Genomic DNA, 21,438 nt, shown 5'->3' on the forward strand with positions numbered 1-21,438 from the left:
GCTGTGCATCAGTGCACTCCATGTCCGATTCTTCTTGTAATGGGCAGTGTACAATTTCCATTTCTAACCCAGGCACGGTATGGGTAAAGAGCTCCATGGAGTAACCTGTAGTGTCGCCTGATGCATCCTTCACTTTTGGTTTGGGAGAAGGACACAAGGAACCGTCTTTTTCCGGACCGGAAGCATCCACTGACGACTGGCTGCTCTTAGATTTTGAACTTTGGGAAGAGGAGGCGAAAGAGCTAGAGGCTGAGTCAGCAAGGAAAGACAAAACTGTTGTCCTGCTGCTCCGGCTTTAAAAGCTGTTTTCCTACTCCCAGGTAAGGGAGCCTTCGAGGCCTTGTGTAGCCAGACGATGACGCAGGCTCAACACCTCCAGCCTTAGGTGGTACTGTGCTTTTGCCACTACCACCAGATGCAGCACCACCACCACCATCAGTACTAGCTGGCAACCCCCGCCCACGGCCTCTTCCACCAGACTTCCTCATTTTTTGGGGGGAGACACTGAACCACAACTCTGGCCCAGTGGTATAACACAACACTATGAACGTGGCAGAAAGTGGCTGTAATTATAACAAAAAAAATAAAAAATTACTGCAATAACGCGCTCCCTAGTCCCTACAATGATCTCAGGACAAGTATGGCAGCAATAAAAAGGACTTCAGAACAAAAAAGTGTGGACAAATAAACAAGACAGGTAACTGTGCAGAAAGGAGCAACAGGATTTTTGCTTTGAAAAAAGCAGTTGGTTTGCACAGCACCGTGCACACAGCTATGCAGCTGCTGCACTAAAATACGACCTCCACTGTCCCTGCACAAAAAGGTGGTGTGGGACAGTGAAAATCGCTCCAGCACAAGCGGTTTGGGGGTTTATATTTCCTCCCTAACTCTGTCCCTGCTTCTGACTAACTGCAGCAAACTCTCCCTATGCTCAGATCGGCAGAAGTAAGATGGCGGTCGGCGTGCACGCCCCTTTATAGCCCCTGTGACGCCGCAGACAGCAAGCCAATCACTGCCATGCCCTTGTCTAAGATGGTGGGGACAGAGACCTATGTCATCACGGTGCCCACAGTCTGCGTCCTCCTTAATTGGATGAAAAACGGCGGTAACAGCGTCATACGAAACGCGACTTTGGCGCTCTGATCGTGTACCGCATGGTCGATCCCACACTAGGATCAGTTCGGGTTTCACTTTGCCTAAAAGTCGGCGATTTCTGAAAATGACTGATCCGTTTCGCTCAACCCTAGCTGCTGCCACTAGGAGGACACTAAGTAAACACAGAATAGCTCCTCCCCTGCAGTATAAACCCTCCTGCTGGCTCCACGTGAACCAGTTCTTGCTTAGTGTCTGTAGGAGGCACTTGGGTCTGCTTTCAGACCCCACCATTTTTATTTAAGCTTTTTACTTTTTATTCTATTTTTCCTTAAAGGAGCGAAGGTGGGCGACGGATCCTTTCTAGGTTCCGATCTCCCCCGAACCATCAACAGGCAAGTACGTGGAGCGTTCCTCCCGTGTCCTTTCCTGCAATGTTGGATGCCAGCCCTGAGCTCATATTACGGGCGACGGTTCCTTCGCGTTCTGATCTCCCCCCTCCATAGCAGGCGACCACATGGAGTAGCCCTCCATCTACCTCTCCTGGAGCCAGGTGCATAGCCGGACATGATATATATGGCGTCCGTGCAGCCCCCCTCTGCATCACCACTGATATAGCGGATGACGCATGGCGGCAGAAGCTCTCCACCTCCTCCCTGACTATGGCGACGGTGGATTGAGCACCGGCCCACCGCATGTACCGTGAGTACACTGCGGAGGCCGAGGCGCTAGGGGGGTCCTGGTCCCCAGGGCATGGGAGGTCCGCACCTTAAGCTTGTGTCCGTGGGTGGTCCATAGTGTGGCAACCCCACGAAGGAGTGCAGCTAATGATGGCGCTAATAGCGGTCGCAACCGCAACCGCAGAAGAAAGGGAGAAAAAAAATTCCCTCAATACAGGCTGATGCCAGAGTTTTGACCACGCCCACCGGCAGTTAGCCACGCCCACTTTTCCCTGGCGCTTCTCGTTCCCTGTGATGAGCTCCAACTTCCTGGTCTCGGCGGCCATCTTGGGACACCCACAGCCCTGATGCTGCAGCACTGCTCCAGCGTTTCCTATCACAGCCCTCAGGACTAGCGTTTTTTCTCTGCCTACACTGCGGACCTGCCCTGGGGACTCAAGACACAGGACCTGGGTAAGCTGCAGACACATAGCTTCCCCTGCTAGTAAGCGCTTTCCTCCAGGCTTTACTATGTCTCAACCAAAGCCTCACAAAAACCCACACTGTATTTTTCGCTGCATGTACCTCTTGTAAGGTATCATTACCCCGGGGTCACAATACTGCATTGTGCACAGCTTGTGAACCGGTGACTGCTCAGGAACCACCTGTTGCTGATACTGAACCCAGTGAGCCTAGACCCCCTGAGTAGGCTACCTCCCTTTCCCGGTCTATGGCATCCCTGGCAAAAGCGTTAGACTCGTTCCGAGACCCTTCCTCTCTCCAGGGCACTAATACGGACGATGCTTCAGATGGTCAGAACCCCTCGTACTCCAGGGGTCGTACCTTGCCTAGGAGTTCTCACTCTTCCCGGAAAAGGACTCATGCCATATCCCCAGACCATCAACGGTTTTCGGGTTCTGAGAGCTCCATTTCTCGCTCCCCTTCCATTGGGGCTAGTAGAGAACCTGTTTCAGAGGACGATTCTGATACGTCCCTTGATCAGGAATTTCATCACGATCAGGAGACTCTCAACTCTCTAATTGAGTCAGTGAATAAGACTTTGAGACTTGAGGAGGAACCCTTATCTAAAACGGATCATGCCGTGTCCTTTAAGAGGACCAAACGAGCTCACAGAGTGTTCGCCACTCATCCCGAGTTTAAGCAAATTGTTGAATCTCACAGGATCCATCCAGATAAACGATTCACAGGGCAGAAGCCCATGGAGTCCAAATATCCCTTTGCCCAGGATCTAAGAAAAGATTGGTCACAATCCCCCTCAGTAGATCCTCCGGTATCGCGCCTGGCTACGAAATCTGTTTTATCCTCCTCGGAGGGCGCCTCTATTAAAAATCCAACCGATCGTCAGATCAACAATATGGCGCGTTCAGCTTTTGAAGCCTCAGCAGCCGCACTCTTTCCATCTTTTCCCGCTACGTGGGTGGCTAAGGCTATGACCCACTGGGCTGAGGTCTTGTCTTCAGCAGTACTGGATACCAATCTTCCCCCCGAGATAGCAGACCTCGCTACTCAGACAGCAGGAGCTGGAGATTTTGTAGTGACCACGTCCCTGGATGCCGCTGACTGCGCTTCTCAAGCAGCAGCAAATGCCATCACCATCCGGAGGTCCTTATGGCTCAGGGACTGGCGTGCGGATTCTACTTCCAAAAAGTAATTGACTTCTCTCCCATATCAGAGCGGTCGCCTTTTTGGCGAAAAGCTCGACCAGTTAATTTCTGACGCCACTGGAGGGAAGAGTAAATTTCTTCCACAACAGAGACCCTCTCGGCCCATTCGGAACCTGCAACCACAGGCTCGGTCCCGATTTTTTTCGTTACAACTCAAACTGGTCCTCTACTTCCACATCTCCCGGTTCCGGCCGGGCACAACGTGGAGACAGAGGTTCACAGGCCTCTTGTAAGCCTTCCCCTTCATGGAGAGGCAGGCCAAGGCAGCCGGGATCCAGAGGCGCCAGAACGGGCAGACGTTCCACACAATGACTCCCTGCGGTATCCGGGGGACACCCTCAAAGTAGGCGGCCGCCTGCTTTTCTTCAGTGCCGCGTGGCTCTCGGTCGTTCACGGCGAGTGGGTCTGCGATCTAGTGTCCTCCAGATACAAGATAGATTTCTTATCTCGTCCTCCAAACCGTTATTTCCTGTCTTCTCCTCCCAGGGCAAAGGCATCAGAGTTCTTCAAAGCCATAAGCTCTCTGAGAAAAGACGGAGTTATTATTCCGGTCCCTCGAAGCGAAAGGTTTCAAGGTTTTTATTCAAACCTCCTCATTGTTCTAAAGAAGGACGGTACAGTACGGCCCATACTGGACCTAAAACTGCTGAACAAGTTCGTCAGGGTACGATGGTTCTGGATGGAATCGCTTCGTTCTGTCATCGCCTCCATGGAAAAAGGTGAGTTCCTGGCATCTATAGACATCCAGGATGCATACCTCCACATTCCTATTTTACCTTCTCACCAAAGGTTTCTTCGCTTCGCAGTCCCGGAAGATCACTTCCAATTCGTTGCTCTGCCCTTCGGCCTCGCCACCGCTCTCACGGTATTCACCAAAGTCATGGCGGCTGCCGTGGCCATACTCCACACCCGAGGAGTGGTGGCGCTCCCGTATTTAGACGATATCCTCATCAAAGGCCCCTCTTTCCCCTCCTGCAAGGAAGCCGTGGCCATCACAATAGATACCCTTTCTCGCCTGGGTTGGAAGATAATCTTCAAAAAATCTTTCCCGGCTCAGCGAATTTCCTTTCTAGGAATGATACTCGACTCATCCCGGGGGTTGGTTCTTCTTCCCTCGGAAAAGATCTCAGTCTTACAGCGAGAAGCTCAGAAGCTCTCTCAGCCTCGCTCTCAATCTGCGCTTCAGTATGAGAGTCCTCGGCAGGATGGTAGCTTTTATGGAGGCGGTTCCATTTGCCCAACTACACGTCCGTCCTCTACAGCATGCCCTCCTGGCTGTTTGGGACAGGAACCCGTTCTCCCTAGATCGTCGGTTCCTCTTTCCCCAGCGAGTCAGACAGTCTCTCAGGTGGTGGACATTGAAATCCTCCCTGAATCAAGGGAAGTCTTTTCTTCCAGTACACTGGCTGGTTGTGACGACAGACGCCAGTCTTCTAGGCTGGGGAGCGGTGTTCCTTCATCACACTACTCAGGGCCGCTGGTCCCCCCAGGAATCACGCCTTCCAATCAACATCTTGGAAATCCGGGCGATCAGGCTGGCACTTCTCCAGTTCCATCCCTTCCTAGCAGGTCGCCCAATCAGGATTCAGTCCGACAACGCCACTGCAGTGGCATACATCAACCGCCAAGGGGGAACCCGCAGCAGGGCGGCCATATCCTCCGATGGGCCAAGGAAAACCGCTCAATGATCTCTGCGGTTCACATCCCGGGAGTGGACAATTGGGAGGCAGACTTCCTCAGTCGGCAATGCCTTGACTCCGGGGAGTGGTCTCTCCATCCGGAGATCTTCCACCAGATCTGTCGTTGGGGAATCCCGGATGTGGATCTGATGGCCTCACGGCTGAATTCCAAGGTTCCCGACTTCATGGCTCGGTCCCACGATCCGGCAGCCATCGGGGCAGACGCTTTTGTACTCCCGTGGCATCATTTTCGGCTTCCGTACATATTTCCCCCGCTTCCTCTCCTGCCGAGAGTCATCAAGAAAATCAGTGCGGAGAGGGTACCGGTAATCCTGATTGCGCCAGATTTGCCGCGCCGGGCGTGGTACGCGGAACTAGTTCAACTAGTTGCCGACGTTCCCTCGCAATTACCGATTTGAGCAGATCTGCTATCTCAAGGCCCCTTTTACCACCAGAACTCAAAGGCGCTGTGTTTGACGGCATGGCCGTTGAGTCCTGGGTCCTAACCCAGGCAGGTTTCTCTCCAGAAGTCATAGCTACCATGATCAGCGCTAGAAAGCCTACGTCTATGCGTATCTATCATCGCACTTGGAAGACTTACTTTTCATGGTGTAGCGACCGAGGACGTTCTCCTCTACATTTTTCCATCCCTTCCATTCTCAAGTTCTTACAAACGGGTTTGGACTTGGATCTCGCCCTTAGTTCTCTCAAGGGGCAGATCTCAGCCCTGTCTGTTCTCTTCCAACGCAGGATTGCCAACAGATTACAGGTCAAGACGTTTATTCAGGGAGTCTCCCATCGGGCGCCCCCCTGTAGGATGCCGTTGGAACCATGGGATCTTAATCTGGTCCTCGGAGTCTTGCAATAGGCTCCTTTCGAACCTCTACAGGAGGTTTCCCTGTCTCTTCTTTCATGGAAAGTTGCTTTTCTAGTTGCGGTCACCTCTATAAGACGAGTCTCCGAGCTGGCGGCTCTGTCCTCTCAAGTTCCGTTCCTGAATTTTCATCAGAATAAGGTGGTTTTGAAGACATCCCCCTCTTTTCTACCGAAAGTTGTATCCTCTTTTCATCTCAATGAGGAGATTCTTACCGTCACTCTGACGGCACCAGTCCATCGCATCGAGAAGGCCCTTCACACACTGGATTTAGTGAGAGCTCTTAGGAGATACAGTCATGGCCAAAAGTATTCACACCCCTGCAATTCTGTCAGATAATACTCAGTTTCTTCCTGAAAATGATTGCAATCACACATTATTTGGTATTATTATCTTCATTTAATTTGTCTTAAATGAAAAAACACAAAAGAGAATGAAGCAAAAAGCAAAACATTGATCATTTCACACAAAATTCCAAAAATGGGCCAGACAAAAGTATTGGCACCCTCATCCTAATACTTGGTTGCACAACCTTTAGCCAAAATAACTGCGACCAACCGCTTCCGGTAACCATCAATGAGTTTCTTACAATGCTCTGCTGGAATTTTAGACCATTCTTCTTTGGCAAACTGCTCCAGGTCCCTGATATTTGAAGGGTGCCTTCTCCAAACTGCCATTTTTAGATCACTCCACAGGTGTTTTATGGGATTCAGGTCTGGACTCATTGCTGGCCACCTTAGAAGTCTCCAGTGCTTTCTCTCAAACCATTTTCTAGTGCTTTTTGAAGTGTGTTTTGGGTCATTGTCCAACTGGAAGTCCCATGACTTCTGAGGGAGACCCAGCTTTCTCACACTGGGCCCTACATTATGCTGCAAAATTTGTTGGTAGTCTTCAGACTTCATAATGCCATGCACACGGTCAAGCAGTCAAGTGCCAGAGGCAGCAAAGCAACCCCAAAACATCAGGAAACCTCCGCCATGTTTGACTGTAGGGACCGTGTTCTTTTCTTTGAATGTCTTTTTTTCTCCTGTAAACTATATGTTGATGCCTTTGACCAAAAAGCTCTACTTTTGTCTCATCTGACCAGAGAACATTCTTCCAAAATGTTTTAGGCTTTTTCAGGCAAGTTTTGGCAAAGTCCAGCCTGGCTTTTTTATGTCTTGGGATAAGAAGTGGGGTATTCCTGGGTCTCCTACCATACAGTCCCTTTTCATTCAGACGCCGACGGATAGTAAGGGTTGACACTGTTGTACCCTCGGACTGCAGGGCAGCTTGAACTTGTTTGGATGTTAGTCGAGGTTCTTTATCCAACATCCGCACAATCTTGTGTTGAAATCTCATGTCAATTTTTCTTTTCCGTCCACATCTAGGGAGGTTAGCCACAGTGCCATGGGCTTTAAACTTCTTGATGACACTGCGCACGGTAGACACAGGAACATTCAGGTCTTTGGAGATGGACTTGTAGCCTTGAGATTGCTCATGCTTCCTCACAATTTGGTTTCTCAAGTCCTCAGACAGTTCTTTGGTCTTCTTTCTTTTCTCCATGCTCAATGTGGTACACACAAGGACATAGGACAGAGGTTGAGTCAACTTTAATCCATGTCAACTGGCTGCAAGTGTGATTTATTTATTGCCAACACCTGTTAGATGCCACAGGTAAGTTACATGTGTTGTTAATTACACAAATTAGAGAAGCATCACATGATTTTTCGAACAGTGCCAATACTTTTGTCCACCCCCTTTTTTATGTTTGGTGTGGAATTATATCCAATTTGGCTTTAGAACAATTCTTTTTGTGTTTTTTTTCATTTAAGACAAATTAAATGAAGATAATAATACCAAATAATTTGTGATTGCAATCATTTTCAGGAAGAAACTGAGTATTGTCTGACAGAATTGCAGGGGTGTGAATACTTTTGGCCATGACTGTACATCTCGCGGACAGCGTCTTTCCGCAGGTCAGCTGCCCTATTCGTGCTCCCGGAAGGACCAAGGAAAGGGTTTCCCGCTTCCAAGGCGACAATAGCCAAATGGATCCGTTCGGCTATTCAAGAGTCCTACCGAGTCAGAGGTCTTCCTGTCCCAGCAGGGATTAAGGCTCACTCCACTCAGTCAATGGGTGCGTCTTGGGCCATCCGGCACCAAGCTTCGGCAGCACAAGTTTGTAAGGCTGCGACTTGGTCCAGCCTGCATACCTTTACAAAGCATTAACACATTCACTCTCAAGCCTCGGCAGATGCGACCGTCGGCAGGCGAATTCTGCAGGGGGCTGTGCCGCATCTGTAACTTGTGGGTGCAAGTAGCAATTGCAGTTAATTGTTTACCACCCAGGGACTGCTTTAGGACGTCCCATGGTCCTGTGTCCCCCAATGAGGCGTAGGAGAAAAGGAGATTTTTGTGTACTCACCGTAAAATCCTTTTCTCCGAGCCAATCATTGGGGGACACAGCACCCACCCTGATAGCCTATTGGCTTTGGTTTTTGTTGAGTTAACCTGGTTTTTGACATAGTTCATCCTTGTTAAATATTAAGCTTCTACTGCTTTGTTACCGAACTGTTCACTGAGAGCCAGCAGGAGGGTGTATACTGCAGGGGAGGAGCTATTCTTTCTGTGTTTACTTAGTGTCCTCCTAGTGGCAGCAGCATAACACCCATGGTCCTGTGTCCCCCAATGATTGGCTCGGAGAAAAGGATTTTACGGTGAGTACACAAAAATCTCCTTTTTCAAGTGATGGATTAGCCAAATTGCCCTTGATTATGTTGCGCTGGCCACTATCAGATCAGACCTGTGGCTGTAACGTGCGGCCTTACATAGCACATTCAGCTTTACATTGCTCTGTGCATTGAGCAGATTCCATAGTTTGTCTGCGTACAAAGATGGATTTTTCTGGTGTAAATCCAGCTAAGAGTTTTGCTGTGAATCTTTATGTAAAATGTGGATTTTATAGTAGACATCACCTCTCTCTACGTTAAAGGGGTGAAGTCAGGACCTAACAGGCTGCGGCAAATCCATCCTATAAAACATTGAGCCTTTTTAGATCTTGTAGCAGAAAAAAGAAAAAAATATATACCAGCTCACCTGTCGGCATGTGTTATGGGGAAGCACGGATATCGTGTAGTCATCACGTGAGCAAGTAATCCAATAAAGAGAAAAAAATCCAGCTTCCAAAAACTTACAAATTTATTCAGGATAAAAGGCAAAGTCCAGTCCAGTAAATTACATAGTGAAGAGTAGCAAGCAACACGTTTCGAACAATGTGCTTTGAGAAAGAACATACCATTGTTCGAAACGCGTTGCTTGCTACTCTTCACTATGTAATTTATTGGATTGGACTGGACTTTTCCTTTTATCCTTAAAAAATTTGTAAGTTTTTGGAAGCTAAATTTTTTTCTCTTTTTCAGATCTTGCCTTGTTTCCCCTATACGCCATCTTGGAGGGACACCAGTTGTGTGTGTTAGGTCACATTTTCCCCATTATCAGGACTCCATATATTGACTATGAATGATTTTACCCCAAGGGTAACACTGATCTGTATAGATATCTCCAATTAGTCCAACTAAGGGCCTTTCATAATAATCTGAGTATCCTCGTTAAAGCAGCATGTAATCAATATCTGAAGTCACTGTCCTTTTACTGTTTTTGTTAGAGGTTTGTGTTGCACTTGAATGACTGCCTACATTGCACTTCTCACTTTAGTGCTAGTTTTCTTTTTGTCATTGACCCGTTGCCTCTGTCGTTGATTTGCTTTGCCACCTTTTTCTCCTCCTTCCACTTTTAGTTTGATGTGTTTTGCTTGTTTCTTTCTCTTTCTCTAACTTGCAGTGCTCACTTTCGACAGCTGAAGAGGTAAAACATGCTTACACAGTTATGGTAGGGCATTACACGGTGACATGTACCCTTCAGCCTCCAACTTATGGAATTTTTTTGTTTTGTTATGGCAAGCATTCATTTGTTGTGTGATGTTTGGCTTCAGACGGCCCACTACATTCACATTTCCACTTGTGTTTTACCTATAAAAGCATTCATGGACCTTCCAACAACATTTCTTTCTCCGCATGCAAAGAGCGGTACAATACTTTTTAGAAATAAAAATTATATATAATATATAATATAATTTTTTTTGCATCTAGTTAAAAAAAAAAAGTTGCTCCCAACAGTTACCCATTAAAAAAAAAAATACAATGTTCTGTCACATGCATTAATGGACGAAAATAATTGTGTGTATGTATTGTATATACACAAAACACACACACACACACACACACACACACACACACACACACACACACACACACACACACACACACACACACACACACACACACACTGTCCGGTATGTATTCAGACCCCATTAAATTTTTCACTCTTTGTTTCATTGCAGCCGTTTGGTAAATTCAAAAAAGTTCATTTTTTTCTCATTAATGTACACTCTGCACCCCATCTTGATTGAGCAAAAGACAAATGTAGAAATTTTTGCAAATTTATTAAAAAAGAAAATCTGAAATATCACATGGTTATAAGTATTCAGACCCTTTGCTCAGACACTCATATTTAAGTCACATGCTGTCCATTTCCATGTGGTCCTCCTTGAGATGGTTTTACTCCTTCATTGGAATCCAGCTGTGTTTAATTAAACTGATAGGACTTGATTTGGAAAGGCGCACAGCTGTCTATATAAAACTTCACAGCTCACAGTGCATGTCAGACCCAATGAGAATCATGAGGTCAAAGGAACTGGCCAAGGAGCTCAGAGACAGAGTTGTGGCAAGGCACAGATCTGGCCTAGGTTACAACAGAATTTCTGCAGTACTCAATGTTCCTAAGAGCACAGTGGCCTCCATAATCCTTAAATGGAAGAAGTTTGGGACCACCAGAAGTCTTCCTAGACCTGGCCGTCCAGCCAAACTGAGCAATCGTGGGAGTAGAGCCTTGGTGAGAGAGGTAAAGATGAACCCCAAGAGCACTGTGGCTGAGCTCCAGAGATGCAGTAGGGAGATGGGAGAAAGTTCCACAAAGTCAACTGCAGCCCTCCACCAGTCGGGCCTTTATGGCAGAGTGGCCCGATGAAAGCCTCTCCTCAGTGCAAGACATATGAAAGCCCGCATAGAGTTTGCTAAAAAACACATGAAGGACTCCCAGACTATGAGAAATAAGATCCTCTGGTCTGATGAGATAAAGATAGAACTTTTTGGTGATAATTCTAAGCGGTATATGTGGAGAAAACCGGGCACTGCTCATCACCTGCCCAATACAATCCCATCAGTGAAACATGGTGGTGGCGGCATCATGCTGGGGGGGGGTTCAGCTGCAGGGACTGGAGGACTGGTTGTCATTGAAGGAAACACGATTGCGGCCAAGTACAGAGATATCCTGGATGAAAACCTCTTCCAGAGTGCTCTGGACCTCAGACTTGGCCGAAGGTTCACCTTCCAACAAGACAATGACCCTAAGCACACAGCTAAAATATCAAAGGAGTGGCTTCAGAACAACTCTGTGACCATTCTTGACTGGCCCAGCCAGAGCCCTGACCTAAACCCAATTGAGAATATCTGGAGAGACCTGAAAATGGCTGTCCACAAACGTTCACCATCCCACCTGACGGAACTGGAGAGGATCTGCAAGGAAGAATGGCAGAGGATCCCCAAATCCAGGGATGAAAAACGTGTTGCATCATTCCAAAGAAGATTCATGGCTGTCCTAGCTCAAAAGGTGCTTCTACTCAATACTGAGCCAAGGGTCTGAATACCCATATATGTATGTGTCTGTATGTATGTATATGTATGTGTGTGTGTGTATATATATATATAGATAGATAGATAGATAGATAGATAGTGGCCCGATTCTAACGCATCGGGTATTCTAGAATATGCATGTCCACGTAGTATATTGCACAGCCTACGTAGTATACTGCACAGCCCACGTAGTATATTGCCCAGTGACGTAGTATACAGCACAGAGCCACGTAGTATATTGCACAGCGACGTAGTATACAGCACAGAGCCACGTAGTATATTGCCCAGCCACGTAGTATATTGGCCAGCCATGTAGTATATTGCCCAGCTACGTAGTATATTGCACAGCCACGTATGTCACAGGTTAAAAAATAAACATATACTCACCTTCCGAGGGCGCCTTGTAGTAGTTCTGTCGCCTGTGTGCGGTGCAGGCGGCAGCTTCCGGTCCCAGGGTGTGATGACGTTGCGGTCACATGACTGTTACGTCATGGCAGGTCCTTCTCGTGCAGGCTCGCAGGACCTGTGATGACTTCGCGGTCACATGACCCTGACGTCATGGCAGGTCCTTCTCGCAGACCATCCTTGCCACCGGAACCTGCCGCTTGCATGGAGCGTCGCGAGGAGTGGGAAAGGAGGCGGATGGTGAGTATATAATGATTTTTTATTTTCTTTATTATTTTTAACATTAGATGTTTTTACTATTGATGCTGCATAGGCAGCATCAATAGTAAAAACATGGTCACACAGGGTTAATAGCGGCGGTAACGGAGTGAGTTACCCGCAGCATAACACGGTCCGTTACCGCTGGCATTAACCCTGTGTGAGCGGTGACTGCGGGGAGTATGGAGCGGGCGCCAGCCACTGACTGTAGGGGAGTAGGGAGGGACTAATCAGACTGTGGCCGTCGCTGATTGGTCGCGGCAGCCATGACAGGCAGCTGGCGAGACCAATCAGCGACTTGGATTCCATGACAGACAGAGGCCGCGACCAATGAATATCCGTGACTGACAGAAAGAAAGACAGACAGAAAAACGGAAGTACCCTGTATATATACATATACACTAGATGGTGGCCCGATTCTATCGCATTGGGTATTCTAGAATATGCATGTCCACGTAGTATATTGCCCAGCCACGTAGTATATTGCCCAGCCACGTAGTATATTGCCCAGCCACGTAGTATATTGCCCAGTCACGTAGTATATTGCCAAGTCACGTAGTATATTGCCCAGCCACGTAGTATATTGCCCAGCCACGTAGTATATTGCCCAGTCACGTAGTATATTGCCCAGCTATGTAGTATATTGCCCAGTCACGTAGTATATTGCACAGCGACGGAGTATACAGCACAGAGCCACTTAGTATACAGACTTAAAATAAAAGATAAACATATACTCACCTTCCGAAGGCCCCTTGAAGTCCTGGCCCTGTGTGCGGTGCACGCGGCAGCTTCCGCTCCCAGGGTTGGTATGAGCGCAGGACCTGTGATGACGTCGCGGTCACATGACCGTGACGTCATGGCAGGTCCTTCTCGCAGGACCCGTGATGACTTCGCGGTCACATGACCATGACGTCATGGCAGGTCCTTGTTGCATACCATCCTTAGCGCCGGAACCTGCCGCTTGCATGGAGCGGTCACCGGAGCGTCGCGAGGAGCGGGAAAGGCGGCGGAAGGTGAGTATATAATAATTTTTTATTTTTTATATTATTTTTAACATTAGTTCTTTTTACTATTGATGTTGCATAGGCAGCATCAATAGTAAAAATTTGGTCACACAGGGTTAATAGCAGCGTTAATGGAGTGCGGGTAACGCATCGGGTATTCTAGAATATGTATGCGTAGTATATTGCACAGCCAACGCAGTATATTGCACAGCCACGCAGTACATTGCGCAGCCCACGTGGTACATTGCGCAGCCACGAAGGCACACACCCTACACAATGGCGGCACTTGACAGCAGTGGAGGACAATGATGATTCCAGAATTCGCGGCAGACTGTGCCCGTCGCTGATTGGTCGAGGCCGGCTGGCCTCGACCAATCAGCAAGGCGGGATTTCCGAGACAGACAATTAGACCCTTAGACAACACAATGGCGGCACTTGACAGCAGTGGAGAACAATGCCCGTCGCTGATTGGTCGAGGCCTGGCGGCATCGACCAATCAGAGACGCGGGATTTCCAGGACAGACAGACAATTAAACCCTTAGACAATTATATATATAGATATACTAGATTGTAGCCCGATTCTAACGCATCAGGTATTCTAGAATATGCATGTCCCCGTAGTATATGGACAATGATGATTCCAGAATTCGCGGCAGACTGTGCCCGTCGCTGATTGGTCAAGGCAACCTTTATGACATCATCGTCGCCATGGCAACCATTATGACATCTACGTCGATACTGTGCCCGTCGCTGATTGGTCAAGGCAACCTTTATGACGACATCGTCGCCATGGAAACCATTATGACATCTACGTCGATACTGTACCCGTCGCTGATTGGTTGAGGCATGGCGGCCTCGACCAATCAAAGACGCGGGATTTCTACGTCGATACTGTGCCCGTCGCTGATTGGTCGAGGCCCAGGCGGCCTTGACCAATCAGAGACGCGGGATTTCCAGGACAGACAGAAAAACCCTTAGACAATTATATATATATATATATATATATATATATATATATATATATATATATATATATATATATATATATATATATATATATATATATATATATTATATACCGGTATGTATATATCTATATAAAACATGGGTACCTTTTTGGGTGCATCTTTTTTTTATTTTACTTGATGCTTGTACTTTTTGGCTAAAAACAGTCTTTGCACTTCTGTGACTGTCAGGGTAAAGTCAGACTGTCCCTTAAAAATATTTTAAGGCAAAAAAATGTACACATTTAAGAACAAAAAATGCCCCCCAATGTGTGTCTATCCTTTATATCCCATATGTGCACTGCCTTTTTTTGTGTAGTGATTTAATAAACCCATTTCCATAGTGCAGACCTTTCTCTTTTACTTTTGTTGTTGGAAGTCCAATGCGGGGAGGTAATCGGCGTCACATTTGCACGATATGGATGGTATCTTCTTGCATGGCGGTAGCTGTGACACATGCGTCTCTCACTCATCACACGGATATGTCGGAGGTGATGGTAGCAGCGACACTGCATGACAGAGTAGCAACGTTCTGCCAATTTCTATTCTTTAACCTAGTTTGTTCAATGTAAAGGCATTATGAAATGTGAATTGTGTGACCAACAATGAGCAGAAACCGATTCCCAGAATTGTGACCTATTGTCATGCTTTGTATTTATTTTTTTGTTAGTGCTCCGTTTGATAAAACCGCCAACATCACGTTTTCCCTGAATGCAGATGAAGAAAGTGTAAGTTGTTGTTTTTTTTTCTTTATTCCTGTATTTATTTTGTAAAAAAATCTTATTTTAATTATTTTATTATTATTCATGTACTACAGCCAAATTCCAATTTGTTTGAGATTTGCTATAAGGAGCGCATTCAGCAGTTTGATGACGATGAAGATGAAGGCTCAGACGGAGAGGATATCTGGCAGGAGAAAGAGATCCGGTTTTCTTCAGGCACAATGCAGAGTACTGGCACAAGGTAGGGGACGTTGTGTTATATGGTTACAGAAAATAACTATCTACAGTGCTCTTACTGAGGGAAGGAGGTTGTTGGCTAAAATCTCACTATATATAACATCATCCATCCTCCCATCAATATGGTGTAGTCATCCTGTGCCCTTTGCAGAAAAGCACCCCCAAAGAATGATATTTCTCCCACCATATTTCACGGTTTGGACGGTGTTCTTGCAGTTGTTGTACTTGTCCTTCTTCTTCCTCCAAACACTGCGAGTGGGGTTGATAACAAAAGTTTCTATTTTGGTCTCATCTGACCACATAACCTTCTTCCATGCCTCATCTGGATCATCCAGATGGTCATTGGCAGACTTCAAATGGGCCTGGACATGTGCTGGTGTGAGCAGGGGGACCTTGCGTGCCCTGCAGCATTTTAACCCATGACAGCGTAGTGTGTCGCTATAGACTTAATAGTATGATTAGGGTGACATGTAGACTGGTGTTTCCAGTAATGGGTTTTGTATACATGGAAGTTAGAATGACTTGGTTTGGGACACTCGCGCATTGAAAATCTAAAAAGTGATGGTGAATGAATGATGGACTGCAGTGAATTTCACATTGTACTCATTAGTCTTATTGTACTGATCGACTCTTGTATTATTGGATGCTTGGCCATAATAGATAATTAACACGTCATCGATAGATCTACCATACCAATGAATACATTGAAAAAAAATGGATTATTATGCGTGTACAAAAAGTGTTCGTCCCAAAATGCCATGACCAGGCTTGCTAAAGATGATGAATATGTTGTACTCCTAGAAACTCCCCTGTGCTGTAAGTAGTAACACAACAAAAAAATGTGTCACTTGAATGATGTAACCTAAAGAAAAACCTTCCTTATTCATTCAATGGCAGCACTAGAGAAGCTACTGGAGGGATTTGTAGTAAGTTTGGTGGACGTAGAGGGGTCATTATAATGGAAATAGTTTGAGGTTTATACATGGTGGAATCCATCACAACTGCAACCTCCCCCTTGTCCGACATTTTTATGACAATATCATGGATATGACTTCATTCAGACCAATAAGACTGGAGTAAGATTAGATCTCAAAGACTTCGAGTTCTTGGAAGTCATGTAGAATTTTAATTATTTCTTGGAATCTGTCCATACAATTGACTCGAGATTGGATTTGATAAAAAAAGCATTTTGTAATTTGAGTTGAGTAGATTCATTAATGGCATAATATGTATTATTCACATCCTCAAGGCATAATATGGCTGATCTTTCATACATCCGGTGGGCATTGGAAATGCAGTGTTGTGTTGCAGCAAAGGATTCCGAATCTTCAGACCAAAAATTAACATCTTAGCCCCAATTATAAACCCATTGAATAGAGTGATCCCGCAGGTCACGTTGAAACTTGAGGTTTTTCGCAGTAATGATCTCATCCTCTAGTTTGGTAATAGATTTTTGGATGCGATCGGTGAGACTCTCAAACTCTGATTTAGAAAGTGATTCCCGCCAAGGATTTTCTGTCTAGACTATAGATTGATCGTTTCAATCTCCTTCTTTGATTTCCAGTGATGGAAGGAAAGTGACGTTTGCCTCCTCTCTTCTGCTTTTTGCTTTGAATTCTATGTTTTCTACATCTAGTATCGAGAGGGCTGTTTGTTTTTTGTCTTTTAGGAGCTGTGGAAGCACAGATAGTGAAGACAGTCGAGATTCTGATGAAGAGGAGGAAGATTCAGGCGGTGGTGCTAGTAGTACTAATCATTCAACCACAGATCCAGCACCACAAACATCAGAAGGTGGGTGACTGTCCACCGGGGGGGGGAAAAAAAGGCATTTGATAAACTGGAAGTCCCGTCTTTAAAAGTGATACGTCCAATCCGTAACGGAGTGCTGCATCCCCGTGACAATTTTCCCAATGCTCCTGGGACATGTAGTAGTAAAAAATGGATCTTTGCTGCAGCTTTACCGACAAGGATGTGGCGCTAGAACCTCGAGGTTGGATCCCCCAACGATCATAAATGGGACTGTCCTTTAATGTTCCCTCTCATATTGGTAGAATTGTTACACAAATGGTAGTTATCGGTAGATAATACTTTGTTTTCAACTTTTTAGCACCTGCTTGGACAGCAACATTTGATTCCACTTCTACAGAAGCCTCAGTGTCCCCATCGGTAACATCAGTAGATACTGGGTCATCGGCGTGGGCAGAGAGCGTACCCAATAACAGTAGTGAAGCCGCCTGGGCTGTTTTCGCAGAACTCAGTAAAGAAACAAGGTTATTATATATTTTCTCAGTTTTTGTTTATCCTAAGCAATAAAGTTCTGTCGTGCCAAGAAGGTTATGTCCTCGGATAAGGTGTTTGTTAGACGATCCCTGCATGTGTTGAGTTTGTCGAACAGCCGCGAGACATGCAGCCGCGGGGACTAGATCATAGTATTCGAACACGCCAAAGTCACTCGGTTACCACCCGAGCATGGAGGATAACGCCTTATCATAGACCTACAAATGTCTTTAGTTAGACATTTACAACATATATCTCCATGTGGAACAGAAGTAGGTTATTGGTTTGCGCTAAAGGATGGAGATACTACAATATTCTAAGAATAATATTCCACGCGGCATCATTGAAAGATTCTTACCAGTACAGTGCAAAAACCTTGTAAAATCAAAGTTTCAGAGTTGAGGATAAAGTAAAAAAAATATATATATATATTGTAAATCTGAAAGCTAAATCATGTGAGGATGTTTAACCCCTTCATGACCCAGTATGTCTTTTTACGACGGTCATTGAGGGCCTTATTTTGTCTTTACAGAGCTGAGAAATAGGTTTAGCGGCACCAGACGGGCAAAACTACAGCAGGTATCGGCTGTATACTACAACCTGACAATACACTGACTCCTCTAACTTCTGGTGGAGGGGTCTCTCTCTAAAACCCCATCATCACCCCGTATTCATAAGTGGCTCTGTTAGTTGCCATGGCAAACTAGAGCCAAGCACAGTGGTCTTTTAAGCCCTGCCATGCGCAAAGTCTAAAATGTAAAGTGTCAATGTAACACTGATCTTCTGCATTAAAGTAATACTGCCGTCTATCAGACCAATAAAATATTCACCTTTCATAGTGGGAATAAATTAAGAAAAAAAAGCCGAAGCCATGAAACAAAAAATATTTTGCCCCCGACTTTATATAAAAACAAAAATGAAAAAGTCCAAGTCCTCATTGGTGTTGCCCAAGCTCCTAAACATAAACCTCAGAACGATACCATGTCACCCTGCAAAAAAACAGCTCTCATACGGCTCTGTCAGCCAAAAAAATAAGTTGTATTAAGAATATTAAGCTGCAAAAACAAAATTTGGTGTTATAGTGATTGGCTTCATTGAAGGTCTTGTCTGAATCACATTTTTGGGGATTTAAAACCCGGACCTAAGTGTAAAGCACAGGATAAATGTGAACGTGGCCTTAAAAAATAATCAGAAATGTTATGAACTCCCAACATGCTACCAATAAAAGCTTCAACTCATCCCACAAAAAAAGCCAACCCACACTTGGGTCCGTCAAGTCAGAATTATGTCACAATTTCTCAATGCAAATCTGAGAGCCAGAATGAGGCTCTCATAGACTTGTACTGAAAAGTGACCGCCGCGCCGCTCCAGGAAACACTACAGCTGCCGACAGGTGATTTTTCACCGAAGACCAACCAGAGCGACACTGGAAAAAATGAAGGTGGCATCGGGTGAGTATGAGACCAGGCAGTGGAATTATATTTAAAGCACAACTCCAGTGGTGCAATAAAAAAACTCTGGAGTGGTGCTTTAACAATTTATGGGGTACGTGTCTCCAGAAGCTGGGCACAATATACGGGCGCTAAACGGGTACATTTTCAATTTTCTCTCATGGAAAGCACCTGTGGAGCCAAAATTCTCACTAAACCCCTAGATGAATTACTTACATTTACAAAATATGGTCACTTGTGAGGGGTTTCTGCTTTTTTTTAGGACGTCAAGAACATGGAGTCTAGTCTATTTCACCCAGAAGTCTAATTGTGCTCCATGCCGTGTTCCTAAATAGTGGTGTCCAATCACATGCGAGGTCTTGCTTTGATTGGGTTAAATTGAATAACAAATTGTGGGGCTCATTTTCTCCAATTGCCACTTGTGAGAAGAAAAATTAAGGCTAAAGTAACGTTTAGTAGCAAAAATTTAGTTTTTTGGGGGGTTCACAGCCCAATGTTATAATGTTATGTGATCCAGTGGGTTATGAATGCTGGCCACACTCCTCCACACCACACTCACATTTGTGGGGTCCATTTTTTCCACTTACCTTTTTAAAAATGAAAAATTAAGGACTAAGGCTGTGTGCACACGTTGCTGATTTTTTGCGTTTTTTTCCGCTATAAAAACGCTATAAAACCGCAAAAAAACAGCATACAATATGCATCCCATCATTTAGAATGAATTCCGCAATTTGTGTGCACATGATGCGTTTTTTTCTGTGAAAAAAACGCATCATGGTAAAAAATGTAGCATGTTCATTAATTTTGCGGGTTTTTTGCGGATTTCCCACTATAAAATGCATTGCGAAATGTCCAGAAAAAAACGGACCAAAAACGTGGCAAAAACGCATGCAGATTTCTTGCTGATTTCTTGCAGAAAATTTCAGGTTTTTCTCAGGAATTTTCTGCAAGAAATCCTGAACGTGTGCACATAGCCTAAAACGTAATTTATTTTTTTTTATTCCACTTTGCGTTAATTCCCCTCAAGCCCCTGAATGGTTAATAAATGTGCTGACCGCAGTATTGAATACTGTGAGGATCCAGTTTTCAACATCGTCTCTATTTAAAGGGGGTTTCCAATATATCAGCCCCCCTCGGTCATTTCAAAAGTGAATTGGTAGATAAAGAGAAAAAAAAAAATTGTTTATAAATTTCGTGGAACAAATGGCAAATTGTGCTAAACTTTTAACCCTTCTAACATGCTAACAAAATAAAAGGGGGTTTGGAAAATGACGCTGATATAAACTAAATGAGTTCATAAACGACATTTCTCAAATTTTTTTCAAAATTTTCGCCAAACTCGTAAACCACCTATGGCATACAGTCCGTTAGAAGTCGCTTAAAAAAGAAAATATGAAGGCTGCTGAGGAGCCGAGCCCACTTCTTACCAGGTCGGTGCCAGCTGTGATGCACAGACAGCACCTGCAGCGACCGGAGCTTGCGCCGATTGCTGCCATTGGAAGCATTTGAAGGATGTAATTTTTGGACTTTTTACTGTACGACCAGGTTGTAAGTTTCTATTGAGCAATTTACAATATAATCTTTTTTTTTTTCTACAGTCCCCCATCAGCAACCCCCGAGGAGGCACCTACAGAATCCGAAAACTGTTCAGCTCAGGAAGTAAATAACGGTGAAACTTCTGATACATCTGTAAAAGAAGGTAAGTGTATGCTGCCATGGTGTGATGGGTGGGGTGCACATACACCTACCAGAAATAGTTTTACTTTTACCCGATGGGTTTAGATCAGCCCAAATCAGTACATTTATTTATTTATTTTTTTTTATTCGTTTATTAATTCAGAATATATCAAACAATACACACATTTACATTTGTTACTATCAATTATAACATGAAATACAAATAATTGCAGTGCAACATCACATCCCGAGTAATACGAGGATAGCAGACTATGTGTCGTCACTAACACTTACAAACTACCTATTGTATAACATTAACTATTTTAACTACCAAGAGTAATAAGTCGCCAAAGAAAATTCTACGTAAATCTCGCCCTTAAGTGATGCCCCCAAAGCCATAAATCCAGCCACTTGCATAAGTGGTAAATTAGTGTGGACCATGTGGCAAAGCCGCCCCACCCTCCTGTTTTGGTCTCTGCATTGCAGACAGCTTAAGTTTGGGCCTGGTCTTCCCCCATATAAAGGACGTGATTAGGGAGTTTAAATTCGCAAAGAAAGACTTAGGTATTGGCATAGCACTGTGTTGAAAGCAGTAGCTAAGTTTGGGGAGCAATATCATTTTAATTAGATTAATACGGCCAGCAACCGAAAGTGGGAGTTTGTTCCAAATTGCAAATTTAGA

General features: G+C 45.1%; 1 protein-coding gene across 2 annotated transcripts in view; it reads left to right on the forward strand.

Annotated features, from left to right (window-relative positions):
* The window catches only part of PPP6R1 (protein phosphatase 6 regulatory subunit 1), an 84,767-nt gene that overhangs the window by 53,000 nt on the left and 10,329 nt on the right, over window positions 1-21,438 (forward strand). Inside the window, exons 16-21 of one of the 2 annotated variants that reach the window (XM_077259555.1) lie at window positions 9,812-9,835; window positions 15,063-15,120; window positions 15,210-15,355; window positions 17,021-17,142; window positions 17,459-17,621; window positions 20,678-20,778. In XM_077259555.1, coding sequence (XP_077115670.1) covers window positions 9,812-9,835; window positions 15,063-15,120; window positions 15,210-15,355; window positions 17,021-17,142; window positions 17,459-17,621; window positions 20,678-20,778 — 614 coding nt within the window. The remainder of the gene's footprint in view (window positions 1-9,811; window positions 9,836-15,062; window positions 15,121-15,209; window positions 15,356-17,020; window positions 17,143-17,458; window positions 17,622-20,677; window positions 20,779-21,438) is intronic. The other variant, XM_077259556.1, reaches the window with a different exon arrangement.

Source organism: Ranitomeya variabilis, chromosome 4 (genome assembly GCF_051348905.1).
Source record: "Ranitomeya variabilis isolate aRanVar5 chromosome 4, aRanVar5.hap1, whole genome shotgun sequence".
In the NCBI taxonomy this organism is placed as follows: domain Eukaryota; kingdom Metazoa; phylum Chordata; class Amphibia; order Anura; family Dendrobatidae; genus Ranitomeya; species Ranitomeya variabilis.